This window comes from Marmota marmota, unplaced genomic scaffold, assembly GCF_001458135.2.
Source record: "Marmota marmota marmota unplaced genomic scaffold, marMar, whole genome shotgun sequence".
NCBI lineage: Eukaryota > Metazoa > Chordata > Mammalia > Rodentia > Sciuridae > Marmota > Marmota marmota.
Window position 1 is genome coordinate 1,558,769 of NW_026000327.1, and position 19,574 is coordinate 1,578,342.

The 19,574-nt window shown below is 43.9% G+C and overlaps 1 protein-coding gene across 1 annotated transcript in view; it reads left to right on the forward strand.

Moving 5' to 3' along the window:
• Anos1 (anosmin 1) overlaps positions 1–19,574 on the forward strand; it is a 129,219-nt gene that overhangs the window by 89,479 nt on the left and 20,166 nt on the right. The window contains exons 7-8 of the mRNA XM_048797402.1: positions 7,934–8,139; positions 11,593–11,737. Of these exons, the coding sequence (XP_048653359.1) occupies positions 7,934–8,139; positions 11,593–11,737 (351 nt within the window). The remainder of the gene's footprint in view (positions 1–7,933; positions 8,140–11,592; positions 11,738–19,574) is intronic.

Sequence of the window (19,574 nt, forward strand, 5' to 3'; positions counted from 1 at the left end):
GGTGTGTGTCCCACGGATATTTTTTGTCTTTGGGTGCAGTTACTGACTCCAGTGCCTGACATGTCAGAGCCGCTAGACCAGACGTCACTGCATTTAAAAAAAGGAATGAATCCTGAGTAATGGAAAGAGAAGCTGAAATCAGAAAAATAACTTGTTTTCCTGACCTTGACTTTCCCCAGTGGAACAGGACAACACTTTCATGTTTCAAAACTCATGGTGCCTTTTCTGTCCATAAAGGCCCATTTATTTCTGTTTCGCTGCAGAACTAGAATCGTGCCCGCCTTCTGGTGATTTAACATTGCTTTAAGAAAGAATCAATGTTCCCACAGTCGTAGACTATGTCCAAGGGCAAGCCATCATCTAGTGTATTGGGGGCAGGTAGTAATCTAGCCATAATGGGAAGGAATTATTTTTTTCATCTGCCATGAACACCTCTGGAAATAAAAGTAAAATTAAGTAGGAAAAGGAAAGAATGACAAAAAAAAAAAAAATAGTTCTATTTACTTTAGCCTAACTGCTGGGCTTCCATAGGCTATAACCCCAATTTTCATAGAGAAGCCAAAATTCTTCCCATTATCTTCCTTATGATTGTGTTAAATTCGAAATGAGTCTGTAGTTTGCCAAAATGGACTGGTGACTGTTTAAAGTAATTTCTTTTTAACTCATTTATTCTGCCCTGATGGACTCTTCACTAAACATCTGTGTTTTATAGGGAATTCTCGGTGCATAGATTATAAGTAATCTAATGCGGGGATTAGAAACTTACTTTCATGCATACCCTGCTCCTGGTAAGCACCAACTCCCACCTGCTCCAGAATCTAGCCAGGATTACAGAATGGGTAAAATCAGTATTATTATTTATTTTTCCGGCAGCCAAAAGAATTTTTAAAAGAGAACTTGGAATGCTGTTTAAATTTACTTGTTTAAAACCTGTATACCATTTTTTCTTCCAGTATTTGAGTAGAAATTGGATTAAAGTTTTAAAAATAGCCAGGCACAGTGGCTCATGCCTGTAATCCCATCAGCTTGGGAGGCTGAGGCAGGAGGATCGTGAGTTCAAAGCCAGCCTCAGCCACTAAGCGAGGCCCTAAGCAACTCAGTGAGACCCTGTCTCTAAATGAAACACAAAAGTAGGTCTGGGATGTACCTCAGTGGTTAAGCATTCCTAGGTTCAATCCCCAGTACCAAAATAATAATAATAATAATAATAATAATTAAAGTTATTTGTACTTGAATAGACTAATGACTCTGTTTTTTCTCTCTTTATTTAGAACATAGAAATGGTCCTCCCTGCACATATTGATTTACCTTCAATACAGGTCACTCCTGAAATTAAGTGTTTTTCTGGTCACTAATCCTGCCAGATCCTAGGGTCTTCCTCAACTTTTCTGTATCGTTCCACTTGGATAAAACGACTGGAAATTTCAGAGTGCATGGAGTAGATGTATGGGTACATCCCCAGATCGTTGACACAGGGTGCTTTGAATACAACTCTTAGCCAAAGGAGGGATTGACAGTCCAAGCTAGGAGTCTCCCCACAGCCAGAGGATTCTGAGCTTCGACGGCTTTGAGGTTTGGGTGTGTATAATAGTTCAGGTAGGAGGTGATCCACGAAAGGAGGGCAAGGTAAGAGGCGAAGTGAGACAGGAAGAAGACAGTAAAGGGGGATGTCTCACACTTGTTACCACCGTGGCCAAGAGGACCTCTGTCCCCAAGGGGAGCTCAGGGGCTGGTGTGGGACGCACTACCCATCTAGGGTTACTCCCTGGAGAGGTGCATAGGGGAGCCGTGGTATCCAGGCGCCACCCCCGTCACTCACTGCTGCAAGCCATCCCACCCCAAACCTGGCTTGTGCACGGCAGAGCTGGCTTTGGGTCTAGACAGCCTCGCATAAGGAGGTGCAGGGGAGCCCTGGAATTACAAAGCACTAGGGAATCTGGGTGGGACCCTGTTGTTTAACTCAACAACCTGCGATTCCTCTTACACACTGCCACTAAGAAGTGTTGAACTGCGTTTTACGTGCATATCTTCATAGTTTTCCCACTGCGAAAGGAATCCTGATATTCTTAAATATTGCAAATTTTCCTTTAAAAAATGGAGGTGATAGCTGCCAAAGTCCCATATCCCTCGGTTCCATGTTCTCCCTCTTCTCTCAGCATTAGACAGGTTTTCCATTATTGTCCGTTTCTCGGGATAAGAACGCAACTGATGTTTAACTAGCGGAGACCCTAATTTGGCAGACGTGCTATTTGGGATGAGGGTCATCCACATAGAAAAATACAGGATGGGTTTGTGTTCTTTTTGGCTTCTTTATCAGCAGATGGGTTTTAACCTCTTCTTGACACTGTTTCTATCCATGGAATGGGTAAAAATGCATATATTGCCGACTTCTCATTGGAAATACAAGCTGCTCAGTGGTAATAGGGTAATACAGTAAGATTAGATTTACAACTCTAAAGAGTCTTGGAAATAAATGGTTTGCTTTTGGCTCTTGAGACTATGTGCATATGCACATGAGCACTGAAAGAAGAAAATATTCCAAGTCTGTGAACCATATAAGACAAAATCCAAATCCGTATATTTTTTCTTATGGTTTTCAAAGTAGGCCAACATTTGTTTGGGGCATTTTAAATTAGTCAGTTATCAACTGGACATTGCAAAATAACATACATTTCAGGGAACTTAGGAAGAAAAGGGTCAAATCCAACTTAAGGTATTATTAACCTATGTCTTTGAATATTTATTCTATTTTAATATGTCTTTGAATATTTATTATATTTTTCCCTCCAAATTCAGAGGGTTTTTTCCCATCTTTTTCTCCATTTCTGTATACAGTACAAAGGAAAGAAAGTACCCAGAATTGTTTCAATAGTGTACATGAATCACAGGTTCTGTTTTTTCTGCACATGCATTACAAAGTGTTGGTAAAACTAGGCAGGACTCTCTGGTAGTAACAAAATTCCCTGTGTCTCCTTGGGGACCCAAGACTGTACGGTCCCAGGGCTGCACATATGTTCCACCTCCAATGAGCAACCCTAGGCGTCTATGAGTCTTGAAAGCATTGCATAGTTGCAAATTTACCTGCCATGAAGCTTCAGTGACTTCCCAAAGACTCATGCCCTGGATATTTAGGATACTGTATGGGGAAGATTTTTTTTTTTCTTTAAGGGGAAGGTCAAGTATCCCAAGTGTGAAATCTGGAAAGGAAAAATTGAGGTCTAAGTATTAGAGCCAATGTTCTATTTGCTTGGAGACTTTGCAACATAGTTGCAACATGACTTTTAAAATAAAACTGCAGTTGATCTCAGTCTCACACCTTCAGAGGTACTCCTGGGATGCAGCTCAGTGGGAAATGTGATCTCAGACATCTACATTCATTTTCCTGCAATATATATAGTTTTTATTCTGTGCTTTGTGGGTATTAGCCTGTGATTATTTATAGTGGTTACTTTCTTTGTAGCCCTGGCTATTTATCTGTTGTTTTGTTTTAACATGCAGACATGGTTTCTATGTAACAAATAGCATTGTCTGCAAACCTTACAGGAGTCTGCCTCACAAAAAGTGATGGAGTTTCTCCCGGGACAGGCGGACACCGTCCTTTCCCATGAGAGTTCACGTCAGTGCAATAATAGACCTGCATTTCGCCAAGGGTGATAAGTGGTTTTATTTGTCACTTTGCCCACCGCCTGGGCTCAAAGTGTTCCATTGTGCTAAGACTTCGTGCCTGTTACTTCGTTGCTTGTGACATGTGCCAGAAAAGGTTACGCAATAAAACCTGAAATCTGACTTGCTGGAAGTGAGCAGGTCCATTTTTGCTGAAAACACCACCTAGGATCACCGATAAAAGAAACTATTGTTCTCAAAAGCCAAAGTTGGATTTACATGTTAAATATTCAACATAGTTTGCATAAGAAGTTGAGTTCAGTTATCTCCGAGAGTGGGCTTGCTGTGTGTGTTTTCCGGGGTGCATTCCTGCAGGTGACTGTGAGGGTGCAAAGGAGTTATTGGAATGAATCAGCAAGAGAGCATGCTTTGATGTGAAACTCAGATGGGGGAGTTGAGAGAAGGCTGGTCCTGTACTGTGGATCCAACCCTCTCCCTCTGTAATTTGGAGCTAGAGAAGTGAGAAATTAGTCCTCCTGCCCCCTATCTCCAAATGGGAACAGCACTGCCAACATTCAATCAATAGCATATAATCATGTGTCAGTAAAATTGCAGATAACCAGTGTTCATGTCAAGTTTCATAGAGTTGATTCCATAATAGCTTTTGAAATGCTCTTGATGAGGGGTTGGCCATTCATAGACCACGGTCCAAATTTGGCTCGTGGCCTATTTTGCAAATGAGGTTTAATTAGAACATTTTGCAAATTAAAATGTGTAAAAATAGCAGCCATTCACCTGGGCATGGTGGCGCATGCCTGTCATCCTAGCAGCTGGGGGGGGGGACCTAAGGCAGGAGGATCCTGAGTTCAAAGCCAGCCTCAGCAACTTAGCAAGGTCCTAAGCAACTCAGCGAGACCCCGTCTCTAAATATAATACCAAAAGGGCTGGGATGTGACTCAATGGTTAAGCACCCTGGGTTCAATCCCTGGTACCATAAATAAATGAATGGCCATTCATGTTCTGGGAGCCATAAGTGGGTTATCTTCACATCTTCACAATTCTCTGTTGCTTTGTGATTTAATAGAAATTTTTTTTTTAAGGAAGAAAAAGCTTTTAGACTGTCTTATCTTAGTAATGGGAGTGCACCCTCTTGGTGGTGTAGATTGTCCATCCGAGTCTTAGTTTTGGGAAAGTGTAAATCAAACCTTCATATTTTGAAAGCATTATTTCCTCATATGTTTCTTTGGAAGAGACCATCTTTGGTTTTTCTCCATGAGTGTAGCATATCTAGAAAGCTCACAAGTTGACTGATTTCCAGGGCATACCCTCACGCACAAGCAGTGTGGATGGTGTGTTCCTTCATTTTAGCTTTCCTCTTACTTTGCGGTGATGATTCCCTTGTCAGCTTAGTTCCGTCCTGCAAGGATCTGCCACTCTCTTTCGTAGGTGAAGGATGGAACCCTCCATAACAGAAGGGTGCTGCTGTGACTCTCTTATCTCAAATGGGAATAGCACTCCTCTGACTTTGCATTTCACCCGGGGATCTTATGATCTAACCATTTTGATTGACAAGTTTGAGCCTGAAACTGGACTATCTCTTGACAAGTCGAAGTTCACCATTACGAGAAGCTTCTCAGTCAATCATTCAGCAAATGTTCACTGAGCATTTGCTGTGTGCTAGGGGCTCTTGCGAATGCTAGGAATGTAGGAGCGAAGGAAAGAGATAGAGCTTTGATTAGCCCCAGGGCAGGGAGACAGAAAAGAAATAAGCACAATCATCTATCAGCTTCCAAGGAGGATTTGCTCCAAGACCCTAGGGTCTTGGAGGACACCCAAACCCAGGGATGCTCAAGTTCCACATAAAAACTGTGCACTGTTTGCATGTAACCCATGCACATCCCCCTATAGGTTTTGATCTTCTCCAGTAACTCATGGTAGGTTATGCGTGGAGTGCTACATGAATGTTGTTACACTGACAGGAAAATGTCTGGGTGCATTCAGGACAGATGGAATCATCTTTTCTAGTATTTTTAATCTGCAGTCTGTATTTTGACTTTGCAATTTAGTAGTGATGGGGGAGGAAGCAATTAGAAGTGTTGGGAGTCATCCCGGCTCCAAAGACTAACTTCCCCATCCCCCAAAAGAGCCGACCAATGGTGAGCCCTGCTGGCTCATATGATCCTTACCCACCAATCAGACTAGCCCTGGTGGCTCACCTGATCCTTACCCACCAATCAGAGCCCTGCTGGCTCACATGATCCTTACCCACCAATCAGAGCCCTGCTGGTTCATATGATCCTTACCCACCAATCAGATTAGCCCTGCTGGCTCACCTGATCTTTACCCACCAATCAGACTAGCCCTGCTGGCTCACTTGATCCTTACCCATCAATCAAATTAGCCCTTCTGCTCACCTGATCCTTGCCCACCAATCAGATTAGCCCTGCTGGCTCACCTGATCCTTACCCACCAATCAGATTAGCCCTACTGGCTCACCTGATCCTTACCCACCAATCAGATTAGCCCTACTGGCTCACCTGATCCTTACCCACCAATCAGACTAGCCCTGCTGCTCACCTGATCCTTACCCACCAATAAAAAAGCACCCCATGCCAACTGTCAAACCACCCCTGGCTCTATAAATATGCAGAGCTGTTCCTCAACAGACGGGCATTTGCTCCGATGTGGAGCCTTGTTCCTTCTTTCATGAAGAATCACATCAAAGTCATGGAAGTGCACCATCTTGGTATGATCAGGAGTCCAAAGGGCCTTACTTTTGAGAAAATGTCTGAAAGATGTACATTATTTTACAGATGACATGTGCTAAATCTACTGGTATAATAAGGACTTTGGAGAAAATGGTGGTAAAGTTTTCTTGGTCAGGGGGACTATATTAGCTTTCTGGTATTGAAACAAATACCTTGAAATGTTCTTGTGTTAAGAGCTGATGGAATGTGAGGAACCAGGGGCAGGTGCCTGAGCAGGAGCTTGGCGTGAACCTGAAGGCAGATTCAGTGGAGAGAGGCATCCTGGAAGCCAGGAGGGTGTGTTGCAAGGAGAAGGAGGTGACCACTACGGGTGACCAAAGCGGACTTCTCACAAGCGAGGAGGGGCCTATGCTCCTCACACCAGAAAAACCACGAAACTTTCCCATTTTAAATAACAAAGCAACTAGCCTACACAAAGCCCCAGGAACTGTGCATCCCAGGAGAAAGCTAGGGATTTATTTTTTATTTTTGTAATTGTTCTAATTAGTTGTACATAAGAGCAGAATTTCAATTTCAATTCATTGTTCACAAGTGGAGCACAAGTTTTCATTTCTCTGGTTGCACACCATATAGAGTCACACCATTCGTGCAATCGTACAAGTACCAGGGGAATAATGTCTGATTCATTCCACTGTCCTTCCTACCCCATACCCCTCCTCCCTTCACTCCCCTCTGCCTAATGCAAAGTACCTCTGTTCTTCCCTATCCCCTCCCCATGGTGAATCAGCATCCACGTATCAGAAAAAAACATTTGGCCTTTGATTCTTTGGGATTGGCTTATTTCACTTGGCATGATATTCTCCAGATCCATCCATTTACCAGCAAATGCCATCATTTCATTCTTCTTTAAGGCTGAGTAATATTCCATTGTGTATATAAACCACAGTTTCTTTATCCATTCATCTATTGAAGGGCACCTTGGTTGGCTCCACATTTTAGCTCTTGTGAATTGAGCTGCTATAAACATTGATGTGGCTGTGTCCCTGTAGTGTGCTGATTTTCAGTCCTTTAGGTATAGACTAAGGACTGGGATAGCTGTATCACGTAGTGGTTCCAGTCCAAGTTTTCTAAGGAATCTCCAAACTGCAGAAAGCTAGGAATTTTTTAATATAACTCCCTTGGCCCTTGTTCCAAAGCTTGGAATCACTGACAGTCACAACACGGGTACATTTTCTCCTGGCTTCTACGTTGTTAGATATGGTCTCTCTGGGCCTCCTGTGCAGATGGCGTTGTAGCTGGAACCCTGCGCTGTGTTCTGCTGTGGGGGCATCTGTAGGTGGCCTGTGGTGTGGGGCAGCTGCCTGAGCTCAATTTGCAGCTAGAAATGATGAGCAGACCCTCCGGCTGCGATCACACGATGCCTTCTCCATACAGAGTTTTGTAGGCTGGTGATTTCAGCACCCAATTGAGATTTGGGTTTTCAGAAACCAGAATGGGTAGAACTGCAAAACTGGACATTGTACATAAGTCATCGGATTACATGACAATGCACATAAAATTGGTGTCACGCTGCTGACCCTGGTCGGCGACTGAGATGGCTTCTCTTTTCCCTGGGGTTACAGATCCGTCGGCACCACCAGCCCCCGCTGACCTCCAACTGGCCAACTCCACCGTCAACAGTGACGGGACCGTCACGGTGACCATTGCCTGGGACCTCCCCGAGGAGCCAGATATCCCCGTGCACCACTACAAGGTGTTTTGGAGCTGGACGGTCAGCAACAAGTCCCTTGTCCCCACAAAGAAGAAGCGGAGAAAAACCACAGACGGGGTGAGTGGGAACGAGGAGGGAGGGCTGCGTCGTGCAGGGTGTATGTGAACCCCAAGTCGGAAGAGTGGCCCGTCTTGAGCTAAAAGTGTTGGTCTCCTGCTTGGAGCTGTGGGGAGGGGGTGGAGTCCTCAGGCATTAGGACCCAAGGGTCACTGGAGGTGTGTCCTTGAAAGGGACAATAGGACCCCAGCCCCTTCCTTTACCACTTGGCTTCTAAGCAATGAGAAGAGCAATTTTACTGTGCACCTACTCTGGCCATAATACATTGCCCACAGCAAAGGGGTCACCAGGTGGGTACCATGGCACATATCTGTAATCCCAGCAGCTCGGGAGGCTGAGACAGGAGGATCGCGAGTTCAAAGCCAGCCTCAGCAACTTAGTGAGGTGCTAAGCAACTCAGTGAGACCCTGTCTCTAAATAAAATATAAAATATGGCTGGGGATGTGGCTCAGTGGTCAAGTACCTCTGAGTTCAATCCCCATACCCACCCCACCAAAAAAAAGAGGACCACTGAGACCTCTAAAACTGTCAGCCAGGACAGACCTTTTCTAAGTTGATCTTCTGAGGCATTTGTTAGAGTAACTGAGCACCAAGGAGCATGCGTGCCAAGGGTTTCTGTCCCATCCTAGGCAAACACAATTGAATTGAGTCCACTCACCTATTCTTATTCTAATGGCAGTTACAACGTCACCTCCAGAAATCAAAGCTACAATTAACATACGTCCTTCTTACCTATGTAGCCACAAAGATGAAATAATGTAAGATGTCCTGTCCTTTATACGCAGGTCTCTCTCTCTCTCTCTCTCTCTCTCTCTCTCTCTCTCTTAAAAGAACTTTGTAAATTGAAAGGCAAATATTCATAACTCTCCTATTTCGAGTTTTTCCACCTGCACACAACTTAGAAAGTACAGTTGGGCCACGTGTTTTTCACACTGATTTAAGAAGAATCTGAAGGGCTTTATCATCCAGATGCCAAGAATTACATCTTCATTGAGCCCTTCTCTGCAGTGAGATTTCTATCATAGTGAACAGGACATTTTGGTGCATAAAGGAGTTAGCTACTCGATTTACTTTTGGTGTACCTTCCTTTATTTTGATGTTATAACATTTATATAAACACTCTTCTCCCTCATTTATGAAGCTGATTTTCTAAATGAGTTCTGTTTAAAAATACTTTTTAAAAGATAGGATTTTTTTTGTACTAAAGATTTTTTTTAAAAAATATTTATTTATTTATTTATTTTTAGTTATTGGCGGACACAACATCTTTGTTTGTATGTGGTGCTGAGGATCGAACCCGGGCCGCACGCATGCCAGGCGAGCGCGCTACTGCTTGAGCCACATCCCCAGCCCTGTACTAAAGATTTTGATATCTGTGCTACTTAGAATTATAAATTATGTCTCCAAAAGCCCATATCATCGATATTTAACTGTTAAACTATTTTCATTTTGAAGATATTGTCATACAGGTTGATTTCTTATGTTGAAGAATCCTGCCATGTTTTGTCTGATAGAAATAGCTCAAGAGCTAAAGTTGTAAAATCACTGGAATCCAAAGGAAAAAAAAATGACATGATAAAATGTTAAAGTTCCCTACTTCAGGTGGCATTTTATGACATTCGTAACCAGACAGCATCAAAGATACACTAGGGATATGAGCAACTGATGTCTATCATATGCCCATTATATAAACAAAGCATAAATCATAAATTAAATTAATCACAATGATCCAGTGCAGTTACTAATTTAAGTATCCGTGAGCCCAGTGTTTGAGTCACCTTTTCACTGCAGTGGCCAAAAGAACTGACAAAGAACAATTTTAGAGGAGAAGTTTATTTGGGGCTCATGGTTCCCGAGGTCTCAGTCCATAGATGGCTGACTCCATAGCTCTGGGCCCAAGGTGTGGCAGAACATCAGGGCAGAAAGGTGTTCTGGAGGAAACCAGCTCAGGACTTGGCAAATAAGAGAGAGAGAGAGAGAGAGAGAGAGAGAGAGAGAGAGAGAGAGACTGCTCACCACGGACAAAATATAAATCCCAAAGGCATGTCCCCCAAGGACCCACCTCCTGCAGCCACACACACTCCACCTGCCTATAGTTACCACCCAGTTAATCCCTATCAGCGGATTGATGCACCAATTGGATTACACCCCATAATATAGCCATTTTACCTCTGAACATTCTCTTTTGAGGGACACTTTATATCTAAACCATAACACCCAGGGTAGCCCAAATTATGGGTCACTGTCTCATGAGTGTCTTGTATTTTCCAGTGGAAAAAAGACAAGCTACATTCTATATGAATTATTGCACTTTGAGATATTAAAGTTTGGCCAACCTGATCAATGAGATTAGAAAACAGAAAACCACCAAAGAAATAAGACACCAAGGAATTTCTTCCTGGGGATCGACTATTCCCATTTCTTAAGATGCCGTTCTAATATCCATGGTAACTAAATAAAGTGGGGACTTCCAAGTGAAGGCTCTTTGAAAAGTGAATTTTAATTGACCTGGCGGAAAACAGAGTTTAGGAAGAATGAGATGCAATTAAACAGATAAATCCTACTTAAAGGAAATGGGGAACCCAGAAGCTGCCCTAACTCCTGATCCTCCAACCTCAGCCTCATGAGTCACTGAGATTATAGGCATGTGCCACTACACCTGTCTACCACCTGTCTTTTTTAAGTGACCAAGTGCATTCTATTTAATGAGTGTTTTAAATTCTAAGGCAATGATCTTCTTTGTCTTGAATACAAGTTCCTGGAAGGGGGCTTTACTAAACTTCTCCTAAGTGTAATCTTCAGTTCTAATTCCACCTTGCCCTGTGCACCTGGAGACATCACCTTCTCCTTTAGCCTTTGCAGAATTCCTGTCTTGTCCCCAAGATATTAGGCCAATTACGCAGTTTTGCTTTACTTCCTTTCAATCGCAGCAGCATCTATAGAAAATTGGGTCAGTGTTTGACATTGACAATAATGATGGCAGAAATATCTTCAAGCATTTTTTTGAAGCTGATTTGTTTTGTAACTTTTGGTGGAACTGCACTCAGGAGATGTAGAACAGTTAGCAAAGAAGGGCAATTAATGCCATTTCATAACTGTCCCGGGTCTCTGGCAACACAAGCCTTTGTAACTTCATTAGGAAGAGCCCTCTTTTCTGTTCAGACTGCTGTCTAGAAGGGAGTGTGTTTGAAATCATTTGCTCCTGCACATGCAGTTGTTGAATTAGGACAATTATTATTTAACGGGTTCTGGCCTTTTTATGAAATCTATTTTGATCCGCGGTAAAAGTGGATTTGCCATGGTGCAAATCCACACAGTGTCTGACCTTGGGAAGTTGAAGGCCCATGCAAGCAAAATGTTGACGTGCTTCACAATGTCTGGTAAGATTTGCTGTGGAAACGAGAGGCGAAGACCGTTTCTAATGGGGCTCGGGGATACTCCCTCTGTTTGCAGCTCCAGAATTTCGTGGTCCTGGAGAGGCTTCAGCCAGATTACGACTACACCGTGGAACTGCAGGCCATCACATACTGGGGGCAGACCCGCCTCAAGAGCGCCAAGGTGTCCCTTCACTTCACGTCCCCACACCCCACCAATTACAGTAAGTGACCTCCACATGCGTCTTGAGCTCGATTGTGACACACACCTGTGTATCTATGGAAGAACGAGGTGCAAAACAATTTCACCTCTGGAGACATCTTTGTGGTGTTTATTGTTGGTGCAATTGTCTTGGTGTCGTGAAGGAAACTGAACAAGAAAACAGGACAGGATGCACCTCGGTGGTAGAGCACTTGTGTAGCACGGGTGAGTCCCTGGGTTCCGTCCCAAGGACCGCCACCAAAAGAAAGAAAGCCGTACCTTGTGAGCCATCTATTTATGCACTTCCGTTATTTGCAGGCTTTGTGCACAAGCACACTTCTCTCTAAAGGGAACACAAACTGTCGAATTGTTGTAGTTTTTGTTTTTCTCTTGAAAGTGGCATGCCTGTTTTTCCTTGGTGTCACACTGTGGTTGTGTTACTTTTTGGACAGCTACCTAATGCTCCGTTGAGTGAAGTTACTTAAGAATTCCCACATTGGTTTTCCTTGTTTCCATTTTTTTTTTCCCCTTAAGTAGTATGTTTGTCACCAACTGAGCAAAACAAGAGGGTCTCACAAGACATGCACATCTTAGTTGTAAAATAAGTTCCTTGATGTTTGTGGCTTGTTCAGTGTGCGGGGCTGGTAGGGACTGCCGTGTAGGAGCACCTGGAAAGGGCTCAGGGAACCAGGGCAGGAATGAGAGAGACGGCCAGGGGCATCCCTTGTCCTGGGGACCCTAGGGCCATTGGTTCATTAGTCTAGCAGAACCCTGCCTCCCTCATGGGAGTTGGTCTTGATGAGAAGGCAAAGAATGCACTCAACTTTGCAGAGGCAACGCTAGCTCTGCAGAGTTAGATGCAGCAATTGCTCATAATTATCTTCCACCACCTGGGAAAAAGGCAGGCTCCACATGAGCAGGTTGGTTGGATATGACACTTTCTACAAGTACCAGAATCACAGCTTCCTGGCTTTTGGAGAAATCCTCTCTCTGGAGATTAAATAGATTCAAAGGGGTCAATTTTTATGTATAAGTCCAGGTACTATATAACGGTTCCCCAAAACATCTCATGGAACTATTTCTATGTGTTAAGAAGCTTCATTTTTTTTTTTTTTTTGGTACTAGGGATGAAACCCAGGGGCACTTAATCACTGAGCCACATCTCCAGCCCTTTTTTTATGTTTTATCTAGAGACAGGGTCTCCTGAGTTGCTTATGACCTCACTGTGTTGCTGAGGCTGGCTTTGAACTTGTGATCTTCCCACCTCAGCCTCCAGAGCCGCTGGGATTACAGGCCTGCGCCATCAAACCCAACAGCTTCATTCACTTTTAAATGTAGTCATTCATTCATTCATTGCATTGTCTATGATGCTAGAAATACTATGCTAAAATACTACACATACATACATAATGTGCAATACCCTTTAATTGCATGATATTGTATATATATGATGTACATCCTCTGTATAGTGTATATGTCCTGTAAAGTTTTCTATAAACATAGTGTACATGGCTGTATATATTCACAGACATATGCACTCACCTATACAAATACAGTCATTTCTCAGTGTCTCTGGGAGATTGGTTCCGAGACTACTGTCCCATGGATACCCAAATCCATGGGAAGTCAAATCCTTTACATAAAATAGCATAGTCTTTGCAACTAACCCATGCACATACCCCATGCACCTTAAACCATCATGACTTACGATACAACGTCAATACTATGGTGTGCATGGTCGGTCTAGTGTATCGTTTAGGAACTATTAACGAGAAAAAGGGGGCTGGGGGTGGGGCTCAGTGGTAGAGCGCTTGCCTCCCACGGGTGAGGCATCACATAAAAATAAATAAATAAATAAATAAAGATTAAAAAAATATAACAAGGAAAAGTCCTTATGTGCTCCATACAACAGCAATGTTTTCCCCAAGTATTTTTGAGGGAATACTGTTGAATCCACAGATGTAGAGCCTACAGATATGGAGGGCTGAGTGTACACACACACACACACACACACATATGTGCGCACACACACGTAGACATTTTTTCCCAACCCTGGATGTATTCTGGTCTCCGCCTTAGAAGTGCCTGATCTTGAATTTGGGAGATAAATGTAAAATAAAGACCCTGTGCATTGCCTGCAGAGCCCAGAGCTAACATGGAGGAGGGGAGTGAGCGCCACATTCTTCCCCGCGAGCCCCCGTCCTCTGTGCGCTCCTGACACACACACACCTTTCCATACAGAAGCAGGGCACAGATAAGGAAGGGCTGGCCAGAGCACGCAGGGCAGAGGACCCAGCCTGGGAGGGAGAAGGAGGCGGGAGGCCATTCTCTCCCGTGCGTGGACCACCTGCTAGTGACTCCGGCTGCCTCCCTCTGACCGGTGCCGCTTTGAGCTGCCTCGCAGCACCTCCACCTGCAGGGCAGCAGGCCCCCCAGACCCAGTGCCTCCCACCATGAACTCGCGAGCCCCTTCCCCCCTCACCAGGGCCAGAAAGTCCTTTGTCTCCGATTTTAAATCACATGTGACCTCTGTCCAGCTGTTCCTCGAGCTCAAACCCTGTCATCTCTTTCTCATGAAATTCAAATCGTCATCCTGTAGAGTTCCACTTTCTTTTCTTGTTGTTTCCCCCCAAACCCTATCCTCAGCCGCGATCCGCCTTATTTCTCTCCAACACCAAAATCTTATCAAATTGCATCCAACGTCTGCATCACTTCTTTTCCCGTGGACGGTGGGGATTCCACCCGTGCTGTGAAACGGGCCTGTCCCTCTGCACTCCGGCTCTTCCCAGTCAACAACATTCTTTCCCTGTTAGCAACTGGAGTGGGTCTGCCAACTCCCGTAATTTAATATGTGTGTCTTCCCAGAACAGGAGCAACAGGGAAAAGCTGCCACCTCAACTGCTCATTGTTGAGGTTACATCACCCGGGGTCTGTCTGGCTGTGGTCCCCCTCACGTGAAAACGTCTGTGGAGCGCTCCTTGGCCACAGCACGTGCCTGGCCTTCTCAGTCCTCCTGGGCCCTCCTCACCCAGCTCTGCAAACTCAGTGACTTCTTTTTTTGATACCAAGGACTGAACTCAGGGGCACTCGACCCCTGAGCCCCATCCCCAGCCCTATGTTGCATTTTATTTAGAGACAGGGTCTCACTGAGTTGCTTAGCACTTTGCTATTGCTGAGGCTGGCTTTGAACCCATGATCCTCCTGCCTCAGCCTCCTCAGGGAGATCTTTGAGGATCTCCTTCTTCTGAGTAAGGTCCCAATCCTTTCTCTGTCCCCTTAGGCCACATTCCACAGTCTATTTTAAGCCCCTCCCTCTCAGTAAGATAAATCCCCTCTTGTGTAAGCACATCTCTCCCTTACCCCAGGGTTCTCCTCTGTAATCCAAGTGGACCGTTCATCCGTCTGCCTAAGGCAGACTCTACTCGGTGGTGTCTAGACCCACGCCTGCCTTCCCAACTCACACACCTGTGTCCGCTGTTGTGAGCATCTGTCCTGGTGAGACACCACTGGTTATCTGTCTGTGTGATCCCACGTGGGTCATCTGTCTGTATGGGTTATCCATCCTGACTGCTGTGTATAATCACTGCACCATGCATACGAGTGAGACGGGATGAACAAGGTATCCCTTTCCTTCCCTAGAACCTCAGGGTACCTTGGATGGATCTTCTCAGCCTTCATTTTAAAAGCATGCTCTTCCTTAGTCTGGTTTTTCCATCCAACCTCTTTCCTAGGACATTCCAGAGCTTTCTATAGGTGTCATTCGGTTGATCCATCTGATACAGGAGTAAAAACAAGGACAAGGGAGACAGAAATGGTATTTTTTTTGTTATTTTCCAGCAACCAACGTCCTCTGTCTTTTCCAGGATGTTTGCATATTTGAGTCATGTGGCTAACCATACCAGACGAATTCTCTTTCTGGGTGAGAGTTTCTACCCTGTGGATAGACACTAGAATTAGATCTGCTAAGTGAGTAAGTTGCCATACGTAATATTAAGATCTTGACAACCAAGATATTTCATTGATTCCTAAGGGTTAGGATCTCATATAATCATCTTTAAAAATTAGACAGTGTCTTTCCTGACCCAAGAGAGTATGACGGCTAACCTCACAATAGCGGCTTTATCCTAAAGACTAATTCCCTAGAAATAGCTGCATTCAGCTGACGGATAATCTTGCACCTCTTGTAGATTCAGAAAAGTAATGAAAGCAAAAACACAGAGCAAACTCCCTACAGCGACCTACATTGCTCGGGTCTCTGGTTATTCTACAGAAGAGACTGGCTTTGTAACAGATTATGTGGGATAGAGCTGAACGTTTGTCAAGCTTTTATATCTGAAGCTTGATATATAATCTCATAGACACTACTGTATGACTTTTACAAGAACACTCCATATTTCATCATGATCCACCTGGAAGTAAAGAATAATTAGGACTTTACACTCTAAGCAAGAGAAATTATATTTTATAGGAAGTGGAGGAGTAGTAACTGTCAGCATATAAATTACTTTTTGAGTTATATTCTTCCAGGTCTGCAGGCTACCAGGGGTTTTAATGATAAATATTTTCATGCAGGCAGAAGCTGAATGTGCATGCAGTTTTATAAAAGTTTCCCTTGAAGGCTGTAGGAGGTAACTCTGTCTTTAATGGAAATGTAGTGTGCCTTCTTGGAGGCAGGAGGAATAACTCCAAGGATGACAGACTCTCAATATTTTATTGTTACCTCCTATAATGGGAATATTCTTCTGACTTTCCAAAATATGAAAAAAAAAAATGGAGAGAATACTCTGAATATCTTAATCTGTAAAGTTAGTTTCAATTTGGATGTTTGAAAAAATAGCATGGATCTTTGATTTTCTTAGTACTTAGGGCTACTATAGAATAGAAAGCAGATTTCATGCCAAAGTGGAAGAGATGGTCCTACAAACTCAGACACACACCCTAGCATTTCAGCGTGCACAGTGTGTGACTGTCCCGTAGCCCTGGCACACTTGAGCGACCCTACTTGTGAATGGATTTCTGCCCTCCATTTCTTCCAGTAAAACTACAGTGGTTCAATCCCAAGGTATGCAAAAATAAGTTCTTGCTTCTCTAGAGAAAGATTAAAGTTTGCACAGGATTTAAAAGCAAATAGCAAGAAGAAATTCACATCGACATAAGACATAGCATCTTGACGGCCAACTTTATTATCTGCTGGAGAAGATCAAAGATGTTCAAAGACTTTAGAAATGGAAAAGGCCCCGTGAGCATCTTGACTGCTGAATGTGTGTTTAGTAAAGACGTGGGGTAGAACTGGGATTATGTCACTCCATGCTGGTGGCCACAACCATTAGACCTGGCGCCCTGTGCATCACCTTTAATAGTCCTTGAGATAGGCCACTTAGTGGAGAGGTCACCCCAAGGAAACAATGCACGGGCCATGCCAAGTCTCTTCGGCAGCCTGACTCTCCCTAATGCCCCCTGCCTTCCCCTGGTTAGAGAGAGTTTTCCCCACTCAGCCTCGCCTTCCCTCTTCCTCCCACCTTCCAAAGAATGGGGGCATCCTAGCTTTGTTAGGAAACCTTGATACCACATTGCCCATCTGTCTAGAATCAATGTATCTTAATGCACCTCTCCAAGGGCTATTGGAACTTCAAGAGGCAGAGAAGACTTCCATCAAAGAGCACAATGTCTGCGGGTGCAAACTGTCAATTCAGTACATGAAAGGGAAAAGTATTGTTTTTTTTTTTTTTTTCATCATTACTAAGTTGTGTGAGTTGTCTATGAACACTCACAACCCAGTGCAAGAGATCCACTTCTTGAAGAATGCACAGCTATTGGGCACAGCAAGAAAATAAAAAAATGGAGAAGAGGTATTACCTACAGTGATTAAGGACAGTACTGGGGCTGCCTGCAAAGCAAAGCTCTCCCCAAAGAAAGGAACATGAGAATTTTATTCTGGGAGTCTATCCATATTCACGTTGGGGCTGGACCCCTCCCTGAGCATTTCTGGGTGAGGATGTACATTTCTGACACGGTCAGTTCAGGATCATGGTTGGAGAAAAGAAGTTGGTGGACACATGTCTGTGCGTGCTCAGCTCAAAGTCACTGTGAAAGGTTCAGGCGGAGAACACAGACATTTAAAGGTGGCAGACTTGAGCACTCTGGGCATGCTCAGGTGAGGGTCACAGAGATGGCAGGTGTGAACCTTTCTAGATAGGCTCAGTTCAATATGAAATGATCCAAGTATTATCTTGGAACCTAAAAGAAAACAATAAATAGTGTTCCTGGGATCTTAAATATCACAGCTGGTTCTTTGTGAGTTTCTCCAAACAGTTTTAGCTAGAAGAAAACCAACACCATATTGAAGATGTGTTAGGAATTGGCCTGTAAACGTGCCTGTCCCACTTAGTAGCTAACAGACTTGGTACCTGGTGAGGAGGACATATTTTACTCTCAGACAGCTCTGGGATTCAATCTCCATTACCGTTTGCTTGGAAGTTTGTCAAACTGGATGTGATTTTTAATATTTGTTCAAGTGCTCCTTTTCTTCATCGTTAATGGATGCTAATAGCTCTTTATCAGAGATCTGCAAACCAGGGCCCAGGGGCCACACCCACCCTAAACCTGTTTGGTACCTAAGAAAGATTTTACTGGAATGCAATCACACTTGCTTTCATATCCCATCTGACTCTTTTAGAAACCTCTTTTCACATCACAGAGCTGGAGACCCTTTCTTAAACAAAGAATTGGCAAAAAAAAAAAAAAAAATGACCTCACATGGAGTGAAGACAGGTATCTCATTCATTCCCTTCCACCCACTGGCTGACCCCACCCTAAGTGCCAGACACTTGGCCCTGTGTGACCTCAAAACTTTGGACACTTCCTCAGTGAGTCTAGTACTGTCTTCACCACTCAGTCCTCATTTTAAACCTGGGTGAATGGGTGCCGCACTCTAATTTGTTGCCTCCTTAGTTTCTGTATTTTGTCCCCAGATATTTCCATTTTAGCATTTGGGACTTCCCGGTTGCTTTCTCATAGGTGTGCTTTGAAAAGGAAATTTTCTTCAAAAAAGATGGATACACTCTACCTTTAATAGACTTATAAGCAGTACAATCAATTCCCCAACAACCCATTGACAATTTGTTTTTGAAATTAAAAGTTTCCTGCCATTAGTGGGAAACGCGCCTCACTCTACTCCAAGATGACCAATAGAAATGAAGGAAAGGACATAGCACTGGTGTTCGGAGAGGAAACCATCATATATGAACATGTAGAGCTGACCCTTGTGGGAAAGTTCATATAAAATCATCACTGCCAGTGTAATTATATCATCCAGGATGATCTTAGCCATTTCCTTAAACACTAAATTGAAAAAAGTGACATTAACATCCATCCATCCCAGGAGACGAAACATAACCATCTTTCCTGATAAAATTAGTTGTTTGTTTTCCCCTAAGAGCGCATCCCTGTGTATTATGGTCAGTTTGGGGGAGAGGTTTCTAGGGGTTGAGTCCAGGGGCACTTAACTACTAAGCCACATACCCAACCCTTTTCCGCCTAAATCTACAGACATGGTCTTGCTAAACTGCTTGGGGCCTCACTAGTTGCTGAGGCTGGCCTCAAACTTGCTATCCTCCTGCCTCAGACTTCTGAGCTGGTGACCCTGCAGGCGGGCTCGCCACGCCCAGCTATGTTCATGTGGACAGTGTGGCCAGTGCCTCTCTCCAATGGCTGAAATGGTTAAGTGGAATTGTCAACTGGATTGGTTTAAGAGGTGAGGATTAAGAAGATTCTGGGTGTGTCCAAGAGGGTGTGTCTAGGAATGATTGGCTTCTGGCCGAGCCAATTGGAATGGAGACCCTCCCAAAGCGGGGGGGGGG